This window comes from Cetorhinus maximus, chromosome 4 (genome assembly GCF_964194155.1).
Source record: "Cetorhinus maximus chromosome 4, sCetMax3.hap1.1, whole genome shotgun sequence".
In the NCBI taxonomy this organism is placed as follows: domain Eukaryota; kingdom Metazoa; phylum Chordata; class Chondrichthyes; order Lamniformes; family Cetorhinidae; genus Cetorhinus; species Cetorhinus maximus.
In genome coordinates this window covers 61,251,329-61,271,670 of record NC_135882.1, presented here as the reverse complement: position 1 = coordinate 61,271,670, position 20,342 = coordinate 61,251,329, and the positions used below count along the sequence as shown (strand labels likewise).

The following is a 20,342-nucleotide window of genomic DNA, read 5'->3' as shown; positions in this document are numbered from 1 at the left end:
CTGGAGGGACTGGAGTGCATAAGACCTGGCCATCAACATAATTTAGTAAACATTTTTTCCAGTTTTAATTTATTGATCAAAATTGGACCTCTTTTTTGGGTGCATTTGTTCAGTTGATTCTGATTGGTCCATTGAGGTGACTGCCACTAATCAAAACAGAAAGGACAGGCCAGGTTAGCAACTAAAGATTACAACCACGCTCCACAGCCAACCACCTAGGAGCATTGCGAGAGAGACTAGCTAGTCTATATAATATGCACATGGGAACCTGCTAGGTTGTAATTTTATGATGTCCTTCTTGGGCTGCAAAATTAAGATGCATTTTCTGTATGTCCTTAAATATTTTTTAACGTGAATTCCAACTTCAGTTAACCTGAAGCTTTTCTACATTTGCAGAAAACTATCTTTTGCATTCTTAATTGCAGATAAGATAACAGGAGGTACAACATGTTAATTATTTTATTCAGACCAAAGAAAATCAAATTCTGAAAGGTACAGATGTATTTCACAGCCAAGGTAACATTCCTTCATATGATTATTCAATGTGACAAATTTCAGAGCTTGTTTTCTTAACACAAGCTCCAACCTGCACAGAGAGTTTATTATGTCTCACAGTTTGATTTTAGATCATTTCTTTTTGATTTGCAGTATTTGGTCTAGGGTTGTCACATGCACCCAGCAGTCACAGAAAAGAGATAGACAGCACATTAGACATTTGATATCTGTCCTGGTTTATAAAATCTAGTACAAAACTGCCTTCTATTAATAATAGTTCCTAAAAATAAAAGATATGAAGACTTCAAAGTAAAATGCTAACAATGGTTCAGTTAAAAATTCCAGTAAATAATGGATATATAATAAATAGTTCAGAAACATAATCTTGGATCCATTTAGATCAGTGTTTGTGCATCTCAGTTGTAGATGTTCATCCTCAGTAAAACTGCCCAGTTCTCTATAATTGAGCAATTTTAAATTTGAAAATACTTACGGTACTTTATGAGGACACTACCACTTCAGCAAGTAATTATTTACGGATATGTTGGGTTACAAAAGTCTTGCAAATACCAGAAACTGTTTGTAAACCTGTCAATAAAATCTAAGACCTTGTGACTGTGTGGAAACTGAATCCTCAGAAAGATATCATCACAAGTGGTGGCATTGAAATTTACAAACTCTTTCGGTGCTTTTATTAAGATTTAAATTGAAATTAGGGTCAAAAATATGTCATGTTTGTGGTTGAGATAAGTGTATTGAGCAACTATGTGCAGTTTTGAGACACTGCAGCTTGTAATAAGGTTTATAAATAACTGCTAGCTTTAAACCGTACATTATATTAATTAACGCTAGGTCACCACATGTCATCGGCAGCGCTACTTCTGGTACTTGCCCTTTCCCTATTTTTAATCCGTAACATTTCCATAATTCTGCGAGCATAAATATCTCGCAAATTAACATTGACAACAGAATCAAAAGCTGAATTCTTGGTGAGCCTCTTCAAATCATCACGGTGTCGAAGGGCAGCATCTTTCATCTTTAGAGTAAAGTAACAAGAGGAAAACCGGTCATTTATAATAGCTATGGGTAGTGATAAGACCAATATGCCAGTCAAAATACATAAAAAAGCAATTATCTTCCCAATAGTAGTTTCAGGCCGGATATCCCCATAACCCACAGTGGTCATGGATGTTGTTGCCCACCACCAGGCAGAGGGGACACTAGAAAATGTTGACTCTGGGACACTGTGCTCCACAGCGTACTCCACAGCTGAGAAGATAGAAATGCCCACGGACAGGAAAAGAAGGAGTAAGCCAACCTCTTCATAACACAGAGTGACAGTCATTCCTAGAGATCTCAGACCTGTAAAATGACAAACAATAAACAATGGTCAAACAACACCCAAAATTATACCTATTAATTCCACACTCTGGTCCAATGAGTATCCATTTGATGTAGAATGTGGTAGGATACTACTGCTATTGACAGTTTCCTGACTGGGAGTGAGAAGTGACATGTAAGTAAATTACTGAGCTGTGATAGTTTCTTGCTGCATGCTGTAGAAGTGTTATTGGTATGTGTCGGTGGCTTGGGATTGAGGTTATTGCATGATTTGAGTATACATTGCATATACAAAGCAAACAAGCTGATATAACTTCAGGTGACAAGCAATAAGGTGTTGAAACATGATTTTCATGGGTTGTAGCAGAGACCTCTTAACAGTACTTGGTAAACAGAAACAAAAAACACCATAAACAAAAATAATATTCCACTTCTGTGGGCCATGGGCCAGTTTCAATTGGAGATACGCCTTCAGAAATGAGTTGTATATGCCTTCCAACTTAACATATTAAAATATTGAATTTTCCTTTTATTTTACATAGTGGAGGCATTTGCGTTCCCTCTGACATCGTTATGACAAGCTGCTCTTCGCGAATGTTACTGCATTGTTTTTCTCAACCACCCCAAATTTTCTCTTTCAGTTAATCACATCCACCTGCACTATCCTCAATTAGGAGGAGCCACAGACTCTGGAGATATTATTAATATTGCTTCTCATATCGGGACATGTGCTTGTCGAGTGGGAAATATCTCTCCCTTGCCCATTATCAGACTAGAATAAATTTGGAGGAAGCCAAATTAAATTCTGGGCCTATGAGTCCAATACACTGGGGTGCAAGATATTTATTTCCTCCCTGTGAGGCAGAATATTTAAATCAACACGGATACATCTCAAAATATCACAAAAGCAAGACGTTACATGATGTTATTTATCACAGTTTTTTTTCAGATTTTTAGAAGAAACTCATTTTGTAAGCTGAAAATGTAGTCAAAACGATCAGAAGGCATCAATTAGTCATTGCCGTATAGCAACTGCAAATAATGCAATTATTTTCCACAGGTATGAATCTAGACAGGTGTGGAAAGAATAAATCAGCCCTTATAAATCTTAAGGATTTTCCATACCACAGGTATTAATATGTATACTTGGCATATGTATGTAATTATCCTGTTGGCTTTCTCTTGCCACACGTGGCACTCAGCTGAGCAACAGCAGAACACTGCTTAATGTGGGCAAACACGCAGCACAACCTGTGGCCAATTAAATTTTCATGTTCAAAGTGCAGGAAAGCTTGCATAGTGTCCCTAGGCATTTAAAGGTACTAAAATAAAACTATAAAGTAAACAGCTAAGCCCACCTTAATCTTGGATTTGCAGTCGGATTATGCTGTGTCTGGTATGAAGTCCAATTGATGTGTTACTTTACCAGAGATAATCTCAAATCTTCAAGCTTTAGTAAACTCAGGGCTCAAATCCTGATCTGATTGTTAAGTTGCAAGACCACTTATGCAGCAATATACATCATAATGTAGTTTACATTGATATAAAAGGGGCAGTTTACAATTATACTTGACCCAAGATCTTAAATTAATTCCTGTGTTTATTCCTATTATATGAAAGTAATCTTAAACTTATCTTGTCTCACTAACCAAAGAAAAATAATGGCCTGGATTTTACAGTGGGTGTGGCCGGCAGTAAGACCACTTCAGCATTCTTCCTGGAGACGGCCTCCTAATTGGCTGCCTCTGAGCTTGCCATCCAATTAAGGACGTCAAGTGGGCTCCCGATGCTGCCTGCACCAATGACAGCTTTGGACTCTTGGCAGCAACAACCAGGAGAGATGGGGCCCCATCATTGCTGAGGTAGGTTGGGGGCCGATAGGGCACCTCAACATGGATGTGCCCTCAGAGGCGCGGAGCTAAAATAAAAATTATTAGGAGTGAAGCCATGACCTCTCATGGAGCAGTGGGAAAACCCTTCCAAGTGAATTGTTTGGGCCATGGGTGCGTCCCTTCCTGCCTGGGGCCCTGTCTTTGGAGTAAGGAGCCTCCTGCTCTGATGGCCCTCCACTGAGCTGGTGGCCTCCACATGAGTGGGGTTGGGGTCCAGGGGAGGAGCAAGTCTGCTGGCTGGAAACTGCCAGTGAGCTTTCAAAATTGCCCCTAACTGGGGACCGAAACATTTTAAATGACTACCCACCTCCGTGGAGCCAACCCCTTATCCTGGGATAAGTCTCCAGTGTCGGGAATGCAATGGGGATCCATCCCAGCACATCTGCCCCCTATTTTCCCAGCCCACTCTGCCACCACAGGGCTGGGAAAATGCAGCCCAATGTATCAATACCATATTAAAAAAGGGTAGGAACAGGAATTTAAATTGGTTCCTTGTGAACCTCTATCTCACTGACAGAGTGACACTTTTAAACCCACAAAATAATTTCTTATATATTTGGGTTTGCAAGCACTTTGGGTTTGCCCACACTTGCTATTACACCATCAGCCAGGCCTGCAGCCTCTAGCATGCCTATCTGACAATGACCTGTGTTTGGGTCAACACAGAAATAGTTGAAGATCTATATCACCTGCTCAAGAAAATCTACTGTCAACCTGTGCGTTGGCTCCAGTGTCAGTCAAAGTCAAGGTCACCTATTGCACCTTTTTACTGCCACCTCCTGCCAGGTATAGGATTGACCTCTGGAAAAGATGTCCTGGAGCACAAAAAGAGACAATCTTCCTTGCACTCACCTCATTCTACAACATCTCCACTTTCCCAGCCATTAAACAGGATGTTCATGTGCTGCACTGTCATCTTACTTTTCCGCACACTTTGCTTCCTGCCTCCGTATTTATTTTGCATGTTTTGTGCCTCCAACAGTCTTTGTAAACATACATTGAACTCATTTATAGTATTATTAAAGCCTGAAATGCTTTTCGCCCCCATTAGCAACCAACTTGATTTTAAGGCCTGAATTTTTCACTCATGGGTGTGCGCGATCGGCGGGCCCGGGAGTGGACGGGAAACGGATCGGCCCCCGACCGCGATTTCATGCTGGCTGGCCAATTAACAGGGGTGGGAAGAGGGCGGGTGCCGATGTCACCGCGAGTGCTGATAAGCACTTCCAGTGAGCTCCCTGAAGGTAGACAGACTGCCACAGAATAAACAAAACAACAAAAGTGCTGCAAATATGTCCATGCAGCAAAATCAAGCACCTGAAAGCATACCTCATAAAGAAACAGTCCCCAGGAATCTCTTTTTATTTCCCCACGGAGATCTCATCCTGCCCTGGATCGAGGTTTGAGCAAAAATGTAAAGGCCGCCTGGCCGATTGGCCCGTCCGCCAACTGTAAAAGTGGACGGGCCACAAAAAATCGCTTTTGATTGCCTCCTTAATGGGCTTAATCGCCCAAGTAATTGTCGGCGGGTGCGCTTCCAACCCTTGCCCAATGTCATCTCGCGCTATTTTGCTGCTGGGTGGGTTGGGCCCACACCCTCCCAAGGGACATAAAATTCTGGCCTAAGAGTTTGCATCCCACAAGTAACAACTCCGGATTTCATGGGATACTGGCACCAGTACTACAACATGAAATGATTTATCTGTTGGGAAGGGCTGGGGCTAGGGTCCTAGCGTAAAGGGTAAACCAGATAGTCACAGGGTCTTTAAACTAGTTAATGAAGGGGACGGCTCAGATGGAAAAGCCAGTGTAAATAATAATTTTAAAACAGTTGAAAAGGAAGATAGGGCTGCAATAGTCAGAAATTGTAGCATTAAGCACTACAGGTAAAGGGAAAGCAAAATGATACAAGTTAATTAAATCAGGAGAGAGAATTATGAAACGTGTGAGTAAAATAACATTACAGCAGAAGGACAAGTTAACATGCGTGGCCCAGATAAGTGCTTGTTTACACAAGTGCTCCGAGCATAAGGAACAAATTGAATGAATTCCTGGTGCAAATGCAACATTAAAGGTAGGCCATGTGGTAACCATTACTGAGACATGGCTGCCAGATAATCAGGACTGAAAATTGAATATACCAGGTTATAAGCTCTGCAGGGGAGGCAGAGGAGTAGCATTAGTGATTAAGAATGAAATCATTTCAATGATAAGTGTTGATACAAAGTGAAGTAATCAGGCAGTGGAGAGTTTATGTGTAGAATTAAGAAATTTCTTCTTCAGTTCTCTGCCCAAAGGCAAGTCTGACCCATTGTGCCATGACCTCCACAATGGGTAGGGTAGGGGGGCAGGTCCAAAATCCCACACAATCAGAACGGGGATTGAACCCTGTTCTGTTGGCACCAATGTGATCCACACCAGCTGTCCAGCCTACTGAGCCAACTGGACCCCCCATGCTGTGGCAACATGTACTTTTACATTCATGCAATAACTCATGATAGTAAAGGCTCTAATTTTCTTAATTAAAAAATAGAAAACGATTTAAGACTGTTGTTGAAGCTGTGTATCGGCCCCCTATAGCAGGTGTGATGTGGAAGGATGTATTAATACAGAGATTAGACAGTAATGTAATAAAGACAGGGTGGTTTTAACGGGAGATTTTAATTTCCATATGGATTGGGAGAAACAGCTGAGCTCATGTTAGAAAGGTAGCAAATTTCTTGACAGTGTTCAGGTTTGTTTTCTGCAACAATGGGAGGATTTTAATTCAGGAAGCGTGGTCCTACTGGTGGACCTGGAAATTGGTGGGATTCCCAAGTGGATTGGTGGGGGCAACCGATTGCGAAAATGCAGCAGCTAGCCAATAAGGGGAAGTGACCCACGGGGCCCACCCAATTATGTGAAGGGGGTTGGAGTCAGCGCGGGAATGCCAGCATCAGGTGAAAGAAGTGCAGGTGCTGGCGCCATTTTTAAATGGCAGCCAGCCCTGCCTTCAGACTTCCAATGTTCCAACAGTAATTGACTGAAAGCAAGAGAGTGAGAGGTGTAGCTCCCAGTAGCAACCTACAGGTATAAACTGAAGGGGGTACTCAGTGAGGAATTAAATGTTCCAGAGCTCACAATCCATCCTTCACCTCTGAGAAGCCCCAGTGTGACAAACCACAAAGAGAATAGCCCCTTGGTTCAGCGGTGCCTCCCTGCATGGCCTCCTCCAGACAGTTTTGGAATGGCAGTATTGTTCCTGGCTGAGGGAAGAAGAGACCCTCTGGCTAACCAAGGAAGTCTGCACAAAGGTTGCAGAGGAGGTGAGCAACTGTGCGGTACAGCAATGAGACTGGATCCAGTGCACCGTGACCCCTCACCTGGGCAAGGAAGAGAATCATGGGCCCTGGTGCTTCTCTTGTTTCTGGGCCCTTTATTCCTCCCCGCGCACTACTCCACTGCTCCCCGCACCACCCCCCACCCCCCACCACTCTTAACCATTGACAGTTTCTGTCAAGCACCCTTGCGATGTGATTTGGGTCCGATAGAATAGAATAGTGCAACACAGAAGGAGGCTATTCAGTCCATCAAGTCTGTGCAAGTCCTTTTGAAGAGAAATCCAGTTAGTCCTACCAAGTACCCCCGCCACCTGCTCTTTTCCGATAATTTATTTTCTCTAAGTATTTATCCAATTTCCTTTTAAACACTAATTTGAATCTGTATCTGCCACAATATCAGGGAGATGAGTGCATTCCAAGTCCTAACCACTCTTTGTGTAAAATCTTTTTCTCGTGTCGCCTCTGGTTCTTTTGCCAATCAACCTAAATGAAATTTGGGCCATCTGATTATCAATCCTTCCGCTTTTGGAAACAGATTCTCTACAAAAGCTTCACATCCTTTGGCTGCCCAGGATTGGAAACGATTGTCACAGTGGAGTTGAACTGCTTTACATAGGTTCAGCAAAACTTCTTGTCTTTTGTGCCTCTATTTATAAAACCATCGAAATCTCAGGTTTCAGCATGATACACTTTATAGCCATGGCTTGTCAGACAATTATACACAACTTAATCATTCATATTATGCTACTAGCTCCTCTTCTATGAAGCTACCCCTATGCAATATCCGGACAGGAATATCCAAAAGACTTGACCCCCGCAAGCACCACAAACAACAATCCTATGAATGACTCTCTATGTACAAATGAGAAAACCTTGAACTAATAGTGACATATTTGATTGGCGCATGGCTCCTGATTCACTTCCAAGTTTAAAAATGGCAAAACCTTCCAGTAAATAACACCAACCAATTCACCTGCAATAATGTGCTATTTCTATCCACATAAATGGGCTTTGTTAACAGAAAAATTACACTTTGCGTTGAGTGATAAATATTTTCTCATTTTAAATTGAAACTAACCACATTTACAAATGCCCAGCACAAGGCATATAATAGGAAAGCAAAGTATTGCAGATGCTGGAAATCTGAAATATAATCAGAAAATTCTGGGAATGCTCAGGCTGCACCTGTGGAGAGAGAAACAGTCAATGCTTCAGGTACACGATTTGCCCTAGTCTTGACGAAACTGACCTCTGTTTCTCTCTGCACAGATGCTGCCAGATGTGCTGAGCATTTCCAACATTTCCCGTTTCTATTCGAACAAAAATAAGCCCTTTTGGCAGCCCTCCAAAAAACAATCAGATTTCTTGTGAGCCTCTCATTTCCCTTCAGCAAGAAATCCAGCAGCAGCTGCTGGTAATCTGCTTTGGCACAAAATTAAACATGAATTAAAAAAAACAGTTAAGGTATGAAGAAAACACAAACAAGCTACTGAGCAAAACAAAATCAATGTCACAGCAATGAACTGATCATTTATAAAAATTAGCAATTCATAAACATATCTATTAATAAGTGCCAAGCAGTAGAGCTAACTAATATAACCTTTCTTGCCTTTTTGCTTAAGAAGCAGAGCAAGAGGGAGAAAGACCATAGGCCCCAAGTTCTGGTCACCAAGGAAGGGGGAGGGGGCCAGGGCTGAGCTAAGGGGTTGTGTTTAACTAACACGGACCTTGCGTTCCTTCTCGTGATGCACAATTTGAGCTGGCCTCGGTAGAATTCACATGAAAGTAGGGGTTGGAGGCGGGATGCCTTTCAGCCTGGGTTTTTCTCCTCTCCTGGCCCAGGCCCAGTAGGTAGGTTTTTGGAAAGAGAGGAGGAGGAAGGGGGGGATGGACTCCCCGTTTCCCCGCTCTGCCAACTTGATATGAGGGCGACTCCTGTAATCCATTAGTAGGCTGGTGCCGGCGTAGGAGAGCGGGTGTGCAGCCAAGGGCAGAATACATCACCCCAGGGTGCACCATGGGCAGAATACATCACCCCAGGGTGCACCATGGGCAGAATACATCACCCCAGGATGCACCATGTCAAAATAAATGGCCACATGAGCTCAGGCTTTCGCTCCAGGACAATCAAATCTCGAGCGCTGGAACTTTGCCTGATATGGAGCACCCACCATCTGCTTGTGCACGAGCACAGTGAGGCCTGGAGTGGGCACTTGAGATGGAGAAGATCGGTGCTGCTGGTAAGGCAAAGGCAAAAGCTGTGAATTGAGCCCGGGCCCCCTGAAGACACGGGGATGTTTTACATCTTGTGCATTCCTCTCTCCCAGGCCTTGTATGGAAGTACGCTAATTGGCAGATGTGACTAGTGGGCATACTACAAGGATCTGTGCTGGGGTCTCAACTATTTGTGATGCTTAGTAATGATTTAGATGATGGGATAGAAAGCTACATATCCAAATTTGCCAATGACAGAAAGATGGGTGTAGATAGAAACGTAAAATTAAAAGAGATATTAATAGATTAAGTGAACAGGCAAAACTGTAGCAAATAGATTGCAGTACAGGGTATAGGCAAGTGTAAGCTCATCCACTTTAGACCTAAAAACAATAGGACAACTCAGTTTCTAAATGGTGAAAAATAGAAACAATGTAGGTCCAAACAGACTTGGGTCCAAGTACATAGATCATAAAAAAGTCCTGGAAAGGTAAAAGAAATAAGTAAAAAAGCTAATTGAAAGTTCTATCCACAGAACAAGAATGCAAGGTGTTTGAAGTGATGCTATTGCTATGCAAAGCTCTGGTTAGACTACAACTGGAGTATTGTGAGCAGTTCTGGGCATAACAATTTAGGAAAGACATATTGTCCTTGGAGGGTGCGCAGTGTAGATTTACCAGAATGATACCTGGAATACAAGCGATACATTAAGAGCTGAGATTAAACAAACCAGGGTTATATTCCCTGAAATTTAGAAGATTAAGGGTGATTTGATCAAAGTTTTCCAGATACTAAGATGAACTGTTAGGGTAGATGGAGAGAAGCTGTTTCTACTGATTGTGGAATCTAGGACTAGGGGACATAGCCTAAAGACTAGAGCCAGATATTTCAGGAGTGAAGTTCGGAAACTCTTCACCTGCAAACAGTGGTAGATGTTTGGAAACTCTCTTCTACAAATGGTAATTGATGCTGGGTCAATTCTTAATTTAAATTCTGGGATTACTAGATTAACCAAAGATATTAAGAGATACAGACAAAGACAGGTATATGGGTTTAGGTCATAGATCACCCTTGGTTTCACTGAATATCAGAACAGGCTTGAGGGGTTAAATGACCTACTCCTGTTCCTATGTGCTGAATTTTATCGTCCCTGGGTGGCAGAAATGGAGGTGGAGGGACAGTAAAATAGCTCGGAGCCACATTGGGACAGTTTCCTGATGCAACCCTGGCACTAGCGAAGTTTTCCAGCGACGGGCAGGAAGTAGGTTGGGGTGCGAATTGGAGGAAAGCAGCCAATTTGCAAAATTAAGGTGTATTAGAGGCCATTAAGTGAAAGTGGGTGGGGGGGGCGGGGGGAAGTGGCCCCTGCCACATGAGGGATGCAATGTCTCTGTGGCAGCCCAGGGGAGAGGGCATCAGAGCCAGAAACCCTATGGTCCAAAGAGGGGGCTGTGGGCAGGAAAGGCCGCCCCATGGCCCTAATCATCTTCCAGAGGGGTTTGACCTGCAATCAATCAGTGGAGCCTTCCACCCTTGGCCATCCTGAATTTTAAATAATTCTTACCTATCCAAGGAATCCTAACTGCCACAGCAGTGTCCGTCTGCCCTGATGGGACTACCAAGGCTTCAGAGCTGCTGGTCCTCTGATTGGGCTGGCAGCATCAGAAGCCCACTTGTCATCCTTAATTGGACAGCAGCTAACCAATTAGGAAGCCCCTCTGATAAAATTACCAAGCCAGTCCTGCTGCCAGCAAGTGTGGGCCTGAGACCCCAATTTGATCTTGACATCAGGGCTCCCGAATCCTGCAGTAAAATTGCACCTTGTACTCCTATGTTCTCACCCTTTGGTGAATCATAGAATGATAAAATGGTTACAACACAGAAGGAGGCCTTTTGGCCTGTCGTGTCTGTGCTGGCCCTCTGAAGAAACAATTCACCTAATACTGATCCTCTGCCTTTTAATAATAGGCTGGAGGTGACATGAACTATTAATTAGAACCAAATCAACTCCAGGAAGTCCTCAGAGATTGGCCTCACTTGAAATCAGTGTGCATTGTACTTGTACACCAGTTTTTCTGGGCTCTGCAGAACACCTACCCTCTGTTTTGCTGATTCGTATTCTGCGTGCAATATAACCCTGCATAGGTAAGACAAAAACAGAATTACCTGGAAAAACTCAGCAGGTCTGGCAGCATCGGTGGAGAAGAAAAGAGTTGACGTTTCGAGTCCACATGACCCTTCAACAGAACTGAGTGTAGTTAGGAGAGGGGTGAAATATAAGCTGGTTTAAGGTGGGGGGCGGGGGGAGAGAAGTTGAGGGGGGTGGTTGTAGGGACAAGCAAGCAGTGATAGGAGCAGATAATCAAAAGATGTCACAGACAAAAGGATCAAAGAGGTGTTGAAGGTGGTGATATTATCTAAGAAAAGTGCTAATTAAGAATGGATGGCAGGACACTCAAGGTACAGCTCTAGTGGGTGTGGGGTGGAAAGACTGACAAGGTATTAGTTGTAGATTTAAAAATAATGGAAATAGGTGGGAAAAGAAAAATCTATATAAATTATTGAAAAAAACAAAAGGGAGGGGGAAGGAACGGGGTGGGGATGGGGGGAGGGAGTTTAAGATCTAAAGTTGTTGAATTCAATATTCAGCCCGGAAGGCTGTAAAGTGCCTAGTCGGAAGATGAGGTGCTGTTCCTCCAGTTTGCGTTGGGCTTCACTGGAACAATGCAGCAAGCCAAGGACAGACATGTGGGCAAGAGAGCAGGGTGGAGCGTTAAAATGGCAAGCGACAGGAAGGTTTGGGTCTTTCTTGCGGACAGACCGCAGGTGTTCTGCAAAGCGGTCGCCCAGTTTGCGTTTGGTCTCTCCAATGTAGAGGAGACCGCATTGGGAGCAACGAATGCAGTAGACTAAGTTAGGGGAAATGCAAGTGAAATGCTGCTTCACTTGAAAGGAGTGTTTGGGCCCTTGGACGGTGAGGAGAGAGGAAGTGAAGGGGCAGGTGTTGCATCTTCTGCGTGGGCATGGGGAGGTGCCATAAGTGGGGGTTGAGGAGTAGGGGGTGATGGAGGAGTGGACCAGGGTGTCCCTACGGAATGCCGCCGGGGGGGTGAAGGGAAGATGTGTTTGGTGGTGGCATCATGCTGGAGTTGGTGGAAATGGCGGAGGATGATCCTTTGAATGCGGAGGCTGGTGAGGTGATAAGTAAGGACAAGGGGCACCCTATCATGTTTCTTGAGGGAGGAGAAGGTGTGAGGGCGGATGCGCGGGAGATGGGCCGGACACGGTTGAGGGCCCTGTCAACGACCGTGGGTGGAAAACCTCGGTTAAAGAAGAAGGAGGACATGTCAGAGGAACTGTTTTTGAAGGTAGCGTCATCAGAACAGATGCGACAGAGGCGAAGGAACTGAGAGAATGGGATGGAGTCCTTACAGGAAGCGGGGTGTGAGGAGCTGTAGTCGAGGTAGCTGTGGGAGTCGGTAGGCTTGTAATGGATATTGGTGGACAGTAGACAGGTGGACTCCCACAGCTACCTCGACTACAGCTCCTTCTCCTACGCCTTCTCCTCCCTCCCAGAAACATGATAGGGTGCCCCTTGTCCTCACTTATCACCTCACCAGCCTCCGCCAACTCCAGCATGATGCCACCACCAAACACATCTTCCCTTCACCCCCCGGCGGCATTCCGTAGGGATCGTTCCCTCCGGGGCACCCTGGTCCACTCCTCCATCACCCCCTACTCCTCAACCCCCACCTATCGCACCTCCCCATGCCCACGCAGAAGATGCAACACCTGCCCCTTCACTTCCTCTCTCCTCACCGTCCAAGGCCTAAACACTCCTTTCAAGTGAAGCAACATTTCACTTGCATTTCCCCGAACTTAGTCTACTGCATTCGTTGCTCCCAATGCGGTCTCCTCTACATTGGAGAGACCAAACGCAAACTGGGCGACCGCTTTGCAGAACACCTGCGGTCTGTCCGCAAGAAAGATCCAAACCTCCCTGTTGCTTGCCATTTTAACGCATCACCCTGCTCTCTTGCCCACATGTCTGTCCTTGGCTTGCTGCATTGTTCCAGTGAAGCCCAACGCAAACTGGAGGAACAGCACCTCATCTTCCGACTAGGCACTTTACAGCCTTCCGGGCTGAATATTGAATTCAACAACTTTAGATCTTAAACTCCCTCCCCCCATCCCCACCCCATTTCTTCCCCCTCCCTTTTGTTTTTTTCAATAATTTATATAGATTTTTCTTTTCCCACCTATTTCCATTATTTTTAAATCTACAACTAATACCTTGTCAGTCTTTCCACCCCACACCCACTAGAGCTGTACCTTGAGTGTCCTGCCATCCATTCTTAATTAGCACTTTTCTTAGATAATATCACCACCTTCAACACCTCTTTGATCCTTTTGTCTGTGACATATTTTGATTATCTGCTCCTATCACTGCTTGCTTGTCCCTACAACCACCCCCCTCAACTTCTCTCCCCCCGCCCCCCACCTTAAACCAGCTTATATTTCACCCCTCTCCTAACTACACTCAGTTCTGTTGAAGGGTCATGTGGACTCGAAACGTCAACTCTTTTCTTCTCCACTGATGCTGCCAGACCTGCTGAGTTTTTCCAGGTAATTCTGTTTTTGTTTTGGATTTCCAGCATCCGCAGTTGTTTTTTGTTTTTATCCCTGCATAGGTAAGGTTGTTTTCATATTTGTCTATTTTCTGATCTCTATGGTGAAAACCCCCACTCCATCTTTCATTTGTACTATTAATTATTTTGATCTGCTTGTATGTCTGTTGAAGGCTTTTTAAGGAGGAGATGGGCTTGGAGTATTGCTAATGGAAACATGCAGAGCTGGTTCTCTCAACTGGATCAGTTGCATCATGTTATTTTGTATTGTTTTCAAGGACACTGGAAAGATGAACTAGTTAAATCCAATTAAGTCCAGTCCTAACAGCACATTGGTGTTCCTACAATGCATGGACTGCAGCGGTTCAAGAAGGCAGCATACCTCATCTTCTCAAGGGCAATTATGGATGGGCAATAAATGCTGGTGTAGCCGGCAATGCCCACATCCCATGAACGAATAAAAAGAATGTTATCAGACCACAGGAGGAGGCCATTGTAAATTTTGCTAACAATCAAAAATGCATGAAAATAAGACATTGCTGCCATTGATTGTACAGAGGATAGAATGCTTAACTGTCAAATGGCCGTACTGATCTCACATGATCTTGTATCGACTGTTAATAGCACTCTAGGATGATAAAAGTATGTTTAGTCTAAATGTACATTCACCATTCTGATTTGATTATGTATCCTCTTCTCTGATTAGGTAGCTGACTGATGGAACCAACTTCGTTAGGGGCAGGGTTTTCCATTCGGTGTGCGGGGGCGGGGCCTGCACACCGACGCATAAAATAGCGCCGATGTCACCGTGTGTCATTCCGATCTTTAGTCAGCCGGCCCCACTGCACACCCGCCAAACTGTCAAAGGCCTGTCATGGCCATTAATAAACTAATTGAAGTAATTGTCAGGGCTGTCCGTCCAACCTTAAGGCTGGCGGGCAGGTGAAGAGCCCAGGCGGCCTTCGCATTTTTCATGAAACCACATCCACGGGCGGGATGAGGTTTCAGGAAGGTTTTATGAATTCAATAAAGATTTTCATGAAAATTCATCAACATGTGCCAGCTCTGCGACACTGTCACATGAGGGGACATGTCTGAATAATTTTATTATTTATTTTTTCCAATTTATTATGAAATTAATCTCCCTGAGGCAGCTCCGTGCCTCAGGGAGATTTCTGCGTTCTTTCGTGGCGTGCAGCCGTAAAATGGTGGTGCGCAGCCGCTCGCAGGTGGCAATCGGCTCTGCGGCCATTCCCGACTGGCCTGCCTGATGGGGAGAACATTCTCCCTGAGGTTTCAATGCTTAAAATTCAATGTACCTGTGCAGCATAAGAAATAACACATAATTAAAACTTGGCAAAACTGCGAGGCAAATCATACTAAGTCAGCCTCTACTAGATCTGTTGCTTGCAAAATTTGACTCCTTAACATCTGTTTTATCAGAACTATGAATGCCACGAATTTTTTAAAAATTCTTTTATGGGATGTGGGTGTCACTGGCTAGGCCAGTATTTGTTGCCCATTCCTAAGGTGGTGAGCCGCCTTCTTGAGCTGCAGCAGCCCATGTGCAGTAGAACCTTCTGGATACAGATCAGCCTGGGCAGTCATTTACGTATCCACTCCAAATGATGAACATGGTCATCTTCATCTCAAAGAGTGAACAAGTTTAGTGACAAAACCATGTACTAGTAGACATAACAGTGATGTTGCAGACGATGCTGCTCTTTTTTTGGATCACAGCTTACAAAGTTCCTCCAGCCAGTCTCCTCCAATGCCAGCAAATGTGGCTAAAGAGGCTCAGGGCCATGCAGTTGCACAAAGGTTTGGCTCACAATAAGTCTATCTTGGAATTTTGCAGCCATTAGTTAAGAGTCACTTCAGTCCCAAGAGGCTCACATAGCTATGTAACAGCCAATCTTTTTCCAGACTCCAGCCATTGAAGTAGTACTGAGGAGAAGCAGGCAATTAAGTTTTCGAGCTTCATACCATCCACTCGCACCAAAGGCAAACTCCGTGGCAAGAAGAACATGTGACAAAAATGTACTGATTGTCAGTGTTGAATTTTTAAACTTACTTTTTCTAGCAATACAAAATATATGTAGGGGATTAACCCCAAAGTCACACAAATTATTCTACAACAAAAAAGCCACTAGTTTGAAGAAGTTCACGTTATAAATTTCTATTTATATAAATTATAAATTTCTATTGCACATATGTCCGAGATGTTAACTTTGTATCAATCGTGGTCATTAAGTGCAATCACAAGTCTCTTTGCATTGCCTAAGGTTGGTTATCAGTTCAGTGTGGATAATTGACTTATCTAACCTGATTTTGAAGAATGTAGGCCTGACATTTCGTCCTGGGTTGGAAGTGCAGAGTCAGGCCAATTCCCTGCTCTGCAAACCTAACCCAGCAAAAAGCGCCAGAGAAGGTTGCATCTTCAGTCCAGGGGCAGGGGTGGGGGCACAGGTTGGCTGAAAATGGGAGTTGTGGTGGGCAACCCTGGAAAGAGGTCAGAGGCTGCTGGATGCGGAGGCAGGCTAGGCCAAAGTCCAGCCTCGGTGAACTGGCACTTTGTCTAGGCTATAAAAATAAACAGCAAAACAAGGGCCTCCAGCCCTCACACCCTCTCACACTGCCCCCTCCTCATATACTCCCCATACCCTATCCATGCCAACTCTTGCCACTTCATGCTCTCATCACCCCTCATGGACCCTCATACCCACCAAGCAAATCTATGCCCCCCCACCCAACCCCATGACCTTTATAGCTGCTATGCCAACTTGTGCCCCTCCACTCGCCCTGCCATGGCCCTTTATGGTCCCTGTGCCAAATTAATGCTGGGCTGACCCATGCCCCCCACCCACCACCCTTTGCCCTTACACCTACCATGCCAACTCACCCAGTATCCAGCATGGGCAGATCTGAGGATTCATGCTAAGATTAAATAAAGTTCTCAAGTGTCTATTGATGAATTCACTATTTCAAAAAACAACACTCTCATTGATAAAAACCCATTCACTACATTTAAATCCTTTCATCCCTTATGAAAACAAGTATTTGTATTTATAGTTCCACTTCAAATGTTAATAACCACTTGCAGTTGTCAATCAAACTGTGAACTGACAGGCACCCTACTGTGATAAGGAAAGGTTGTGGAAACAGTCATGCAGCACAAAACCCTTTAAAGATAACCCTCAGGCTTATTTCAACACAGAAAGTGAAATAGCAAGATTTTTTTTAACACTACAGGTTGCTTTAAAGAAAATAAAGGGCAAGAGATTTAAATCTCTCGACAGCTTGCCAGCTATCTTGACAGCTCTCCTAACAGTTCCAATGAGTTTATGCACTTTTTGTGCACATGATTGTCTACTCTTGACAATCCAAAAGGTACTTTATCTCTCCCAAAGGGCAGCCTACCTCTCCCAAAGGAGCTTGTGCACAGCATCACTGGTCGCAAATGCTGGTGTGATGGGGGCCAGACCTACCTTAAAGGTGCTGAGTGCACACAGAGAGAATGACGGAACTCTGTGGCACCTATCCACTACATTCTGGCAGCAATGACCAGCACCACCGAGGTGCAGGCATCAGTAATGTTTCCAGGGAGTGTGAGGCTGGACCATCACTGTGGTCTGAAGGCCGCACAGAGCACAGGGGAGAGGCCCTGGACTGAGACACCTGCCTTTTATCTTGTGCAGAAAAGTTTCACATCTCAGTGACAAGAACACTGCTCATCAGAACAAGGAGCCACAAGCAGGGAGACATTCTTAGGAGTTTATTGACAATACTGAACAGTATGTACAAGCGATCAACACCAGTGCCCAGGCTGTGCAACTACTTTTGCCTAACTTTCATAAACCTGTCACTACATCTTGGTGCTCCCCAGACATTCACAGCAGAGGTGGAGGCAGCCTGCTGACTGTGATGCCCTGTCTGTGACTTTGGCAGGCATCCTCTAGAGGGCCGAGACTTGGAGGGCCCCGGCCTGCTTTTAGAGTCCTGCTGTGTGGCAATGGCACCCTCCTTGACCTGTGAAGCTGGAGCTGCAGAGATGACAGGAAGATGGGATTTGGTTGAGCCGGTCACTCCCAGAGTCACCTGGGTGGATGGCCCCGGAGTGTGCACCTGCTGATCCTCCTCCTTATGGGTGCCTGATGGGCCCCAGGCTGACTCCGTGAGCAGAAGGGGTGGCTGGAGTGAGATCGAGCTGCCCGGCACCCCTTTTGTGTTGATACTGTTGGAGGCCAACTATGGCATCAGCGATGGAGTTAAGCCCGCGCAGAAGTGACGTCTTGGACCAAGGTCTCCATGGCAGCTGCCATCCTGCCAGTGCTGACCTCAGTGCATTGCAATGCCGGCGCTATCACCTCAGCCTGAAGACGGACGGATTCTGAGGAGTGCAGCGGACATCCCTTCCTGATGTTCCCAAGCTTGCCTTTGCAGGTCCAGCAACTGTGACATGAATGAGTCCAGAGGCTCATCATCTGACTCAGCCTCCAGCAGTCCTCCGAGTGCCACGGACCTGGGAAGTCCCTGCCCCCGCCTGCTGTGGATCAGAAAGTGTGATGTGCTCACCAGATTGTGATCCCGAGGCTACTCTAAAGCTAGGTCCCACCGAGGTGTGTGTCTCTGCGCTGGTGGAGGGTGTGGGTGAGCGCTGTGACGGGGCTTCAGGGAGGGTGCCTTCAGATTCCTCTTCAGAGGTTTCTTTGGAGCTTGATTGGAGACCCTGGGTCATGGAATCCATCGGCTGTTTGGCAGATGTGCCTGGAAAAGCATGGGGAGATAATTAGTGCATGGCAGAGGCCTGTGACAGAGGACACATCACTCACAGCATGGTTGTCTGATGAACGCTGGACTGCAGTGTCCTCACTTGGTAGAGCAGTACCAACTTCACCATCAGCACAGGACCAGTCCCGGTCATCGCTGGCCAGCTGGATGGCTCTCTTTTCGAACTCTGTCAGGACTTTGATCTCTGGCAACCCTCCACCTGTCTGTGACCTTTCCCTCCTGTTGTGAGCCAGTTTGTCCTGCATGGATAGAGATGGGGAGGGTGTATCAGGATGCCTGCCGGGCCAGATGATAAGTATGCCTGGCCTGTGTGGTTGGTGAGTGGCCCCATGGACGGGATGAGGTCAATGATGGTGTGTGTGAAAGAATAAATGGTGATGTCCCTTGCATTAGCATTGAATGAGGGCCCTGTGGATGTGTGATGTGTTTGTGAGTGTGTGAGTTGGAAATGATGAAAAGAGTGACTTACCCTGGCGGCACAGAGGAGATAATTTATCCTTTTGTGGCACTAGGTGGCTGCCCTCCTCTGCAGGGCATTTGCGCTGACCATTGCTGCCAATGCCTCCCAAGCCAGGTTGGTGACACTGCTACCCATCCTGTGGCCAAAGCGGGGGCAGAGCACATCCTGGCGGGCCTCCATGGCATCCAGCAGTTGCTCAAGGGGCTTGTCATTGAAGCGGGGGAGCTGCAGTCTTTTTTCCTTTGCTGACCATGTCTCCCAGGCAGTGGTGGTGAGCTGGTGGCGATGAGCGCTGTGCTGGTGGCTGCATTTTAAAGATGGCAGCTGGTGTGATGCAACAGTGGGGAGATGGCGGGTGGGCGAATGAGAGCCCACTCACCATGGAAACGGCGTGTTTCGCGGGAGTGAGTAAATAATGAGGCGGGCTCAGGATGACACGGCGTGAAATCCTACCATTTTCATCGGCGGGTAGGACTCCATTTTACCCACCTGCACTTAGTGTAATTCTGGGAAAATTCTGCTCTGTCAGTGGGGTCTGATTGGGTGTTGTTACCAACAGACACTAAAGATGAAGTGAAATCCCTGAAATTACAATAATAAAATAAAGTATATTAAATATAAATGATGACATATATAGTTAAATAATATATTTATAACATATTTATTATATAATTAATATTATAGTATTACAAATAAAATAATTTATAATACATTAAAATATTATTTAATATAACAAATGTAAAATGAATCAAAAATATCACTAAGAGCCAATTTAAATATAAAAGTGATCAACATGAGAAATTTTAATTACCTTCTGGGAGTACTGGGAAGGCATGTGGACTGAACATTTACTGAAGCAGTAATGAGGATCTAATTCTTTATCATTTCTATTGCACCTAATGACTCTGGTCACTTATTAATGTGTTTCCGATTTCTACTTATGAAAAGAGAGAAGAGATAGGAGAACGGAAAAAGGGAGAAGGTAGGGCCGAGGAAAGAGAGCGGAGAGCAGAGGATGGCGGAGGGAAGGAAGGTGAAAAAAGCTGACATTTTACCCAGTGGTCTGCTTAATTATAAATGATTTCTTAAGAAAGGAAAGATGCAAACAGAAAAAGTTCGTTTTTTTTGGCTTTTGCTTTACAGTCACAGCCTAGACAAATGAACAGCTAAAAAAAACTTTGTCCATATTGCATGCAGGGTT

At 44.9% G+C, this 20,342-nt stretch overlaps 1 protein-coding gene across 3 annotated transcripts in view; it reads right to left on the bottom strand.

Annotated features, from left to right (window-relative positions):
• Nucleotides 1–441: 441 nt before the first annotated feature.
• Nucleotides 442–20,342, bottom strand: part of kcnv1 (potassium voltage-gated channel modifier subfamily V member 1) — an 88,798-nt gene continuing 68,897 nt past the window's right edge. For all 3 annotated transcript variants that reach the window (XM_078540208.1, XM_078540209.1, XM_078540207.1), the window contains one exon: nucleotides 442–1,857. In XM_078540208.1, the coding sequence (XP_078396334.1) occupies nucleotides 1,349–1,857 (509 nt within the window). In that variant the 3' untranslated portion in view covers nucleotides 442–1,348. The remainder of the gene's footprint in view (nucleotides 1,858–20,342) is intronic.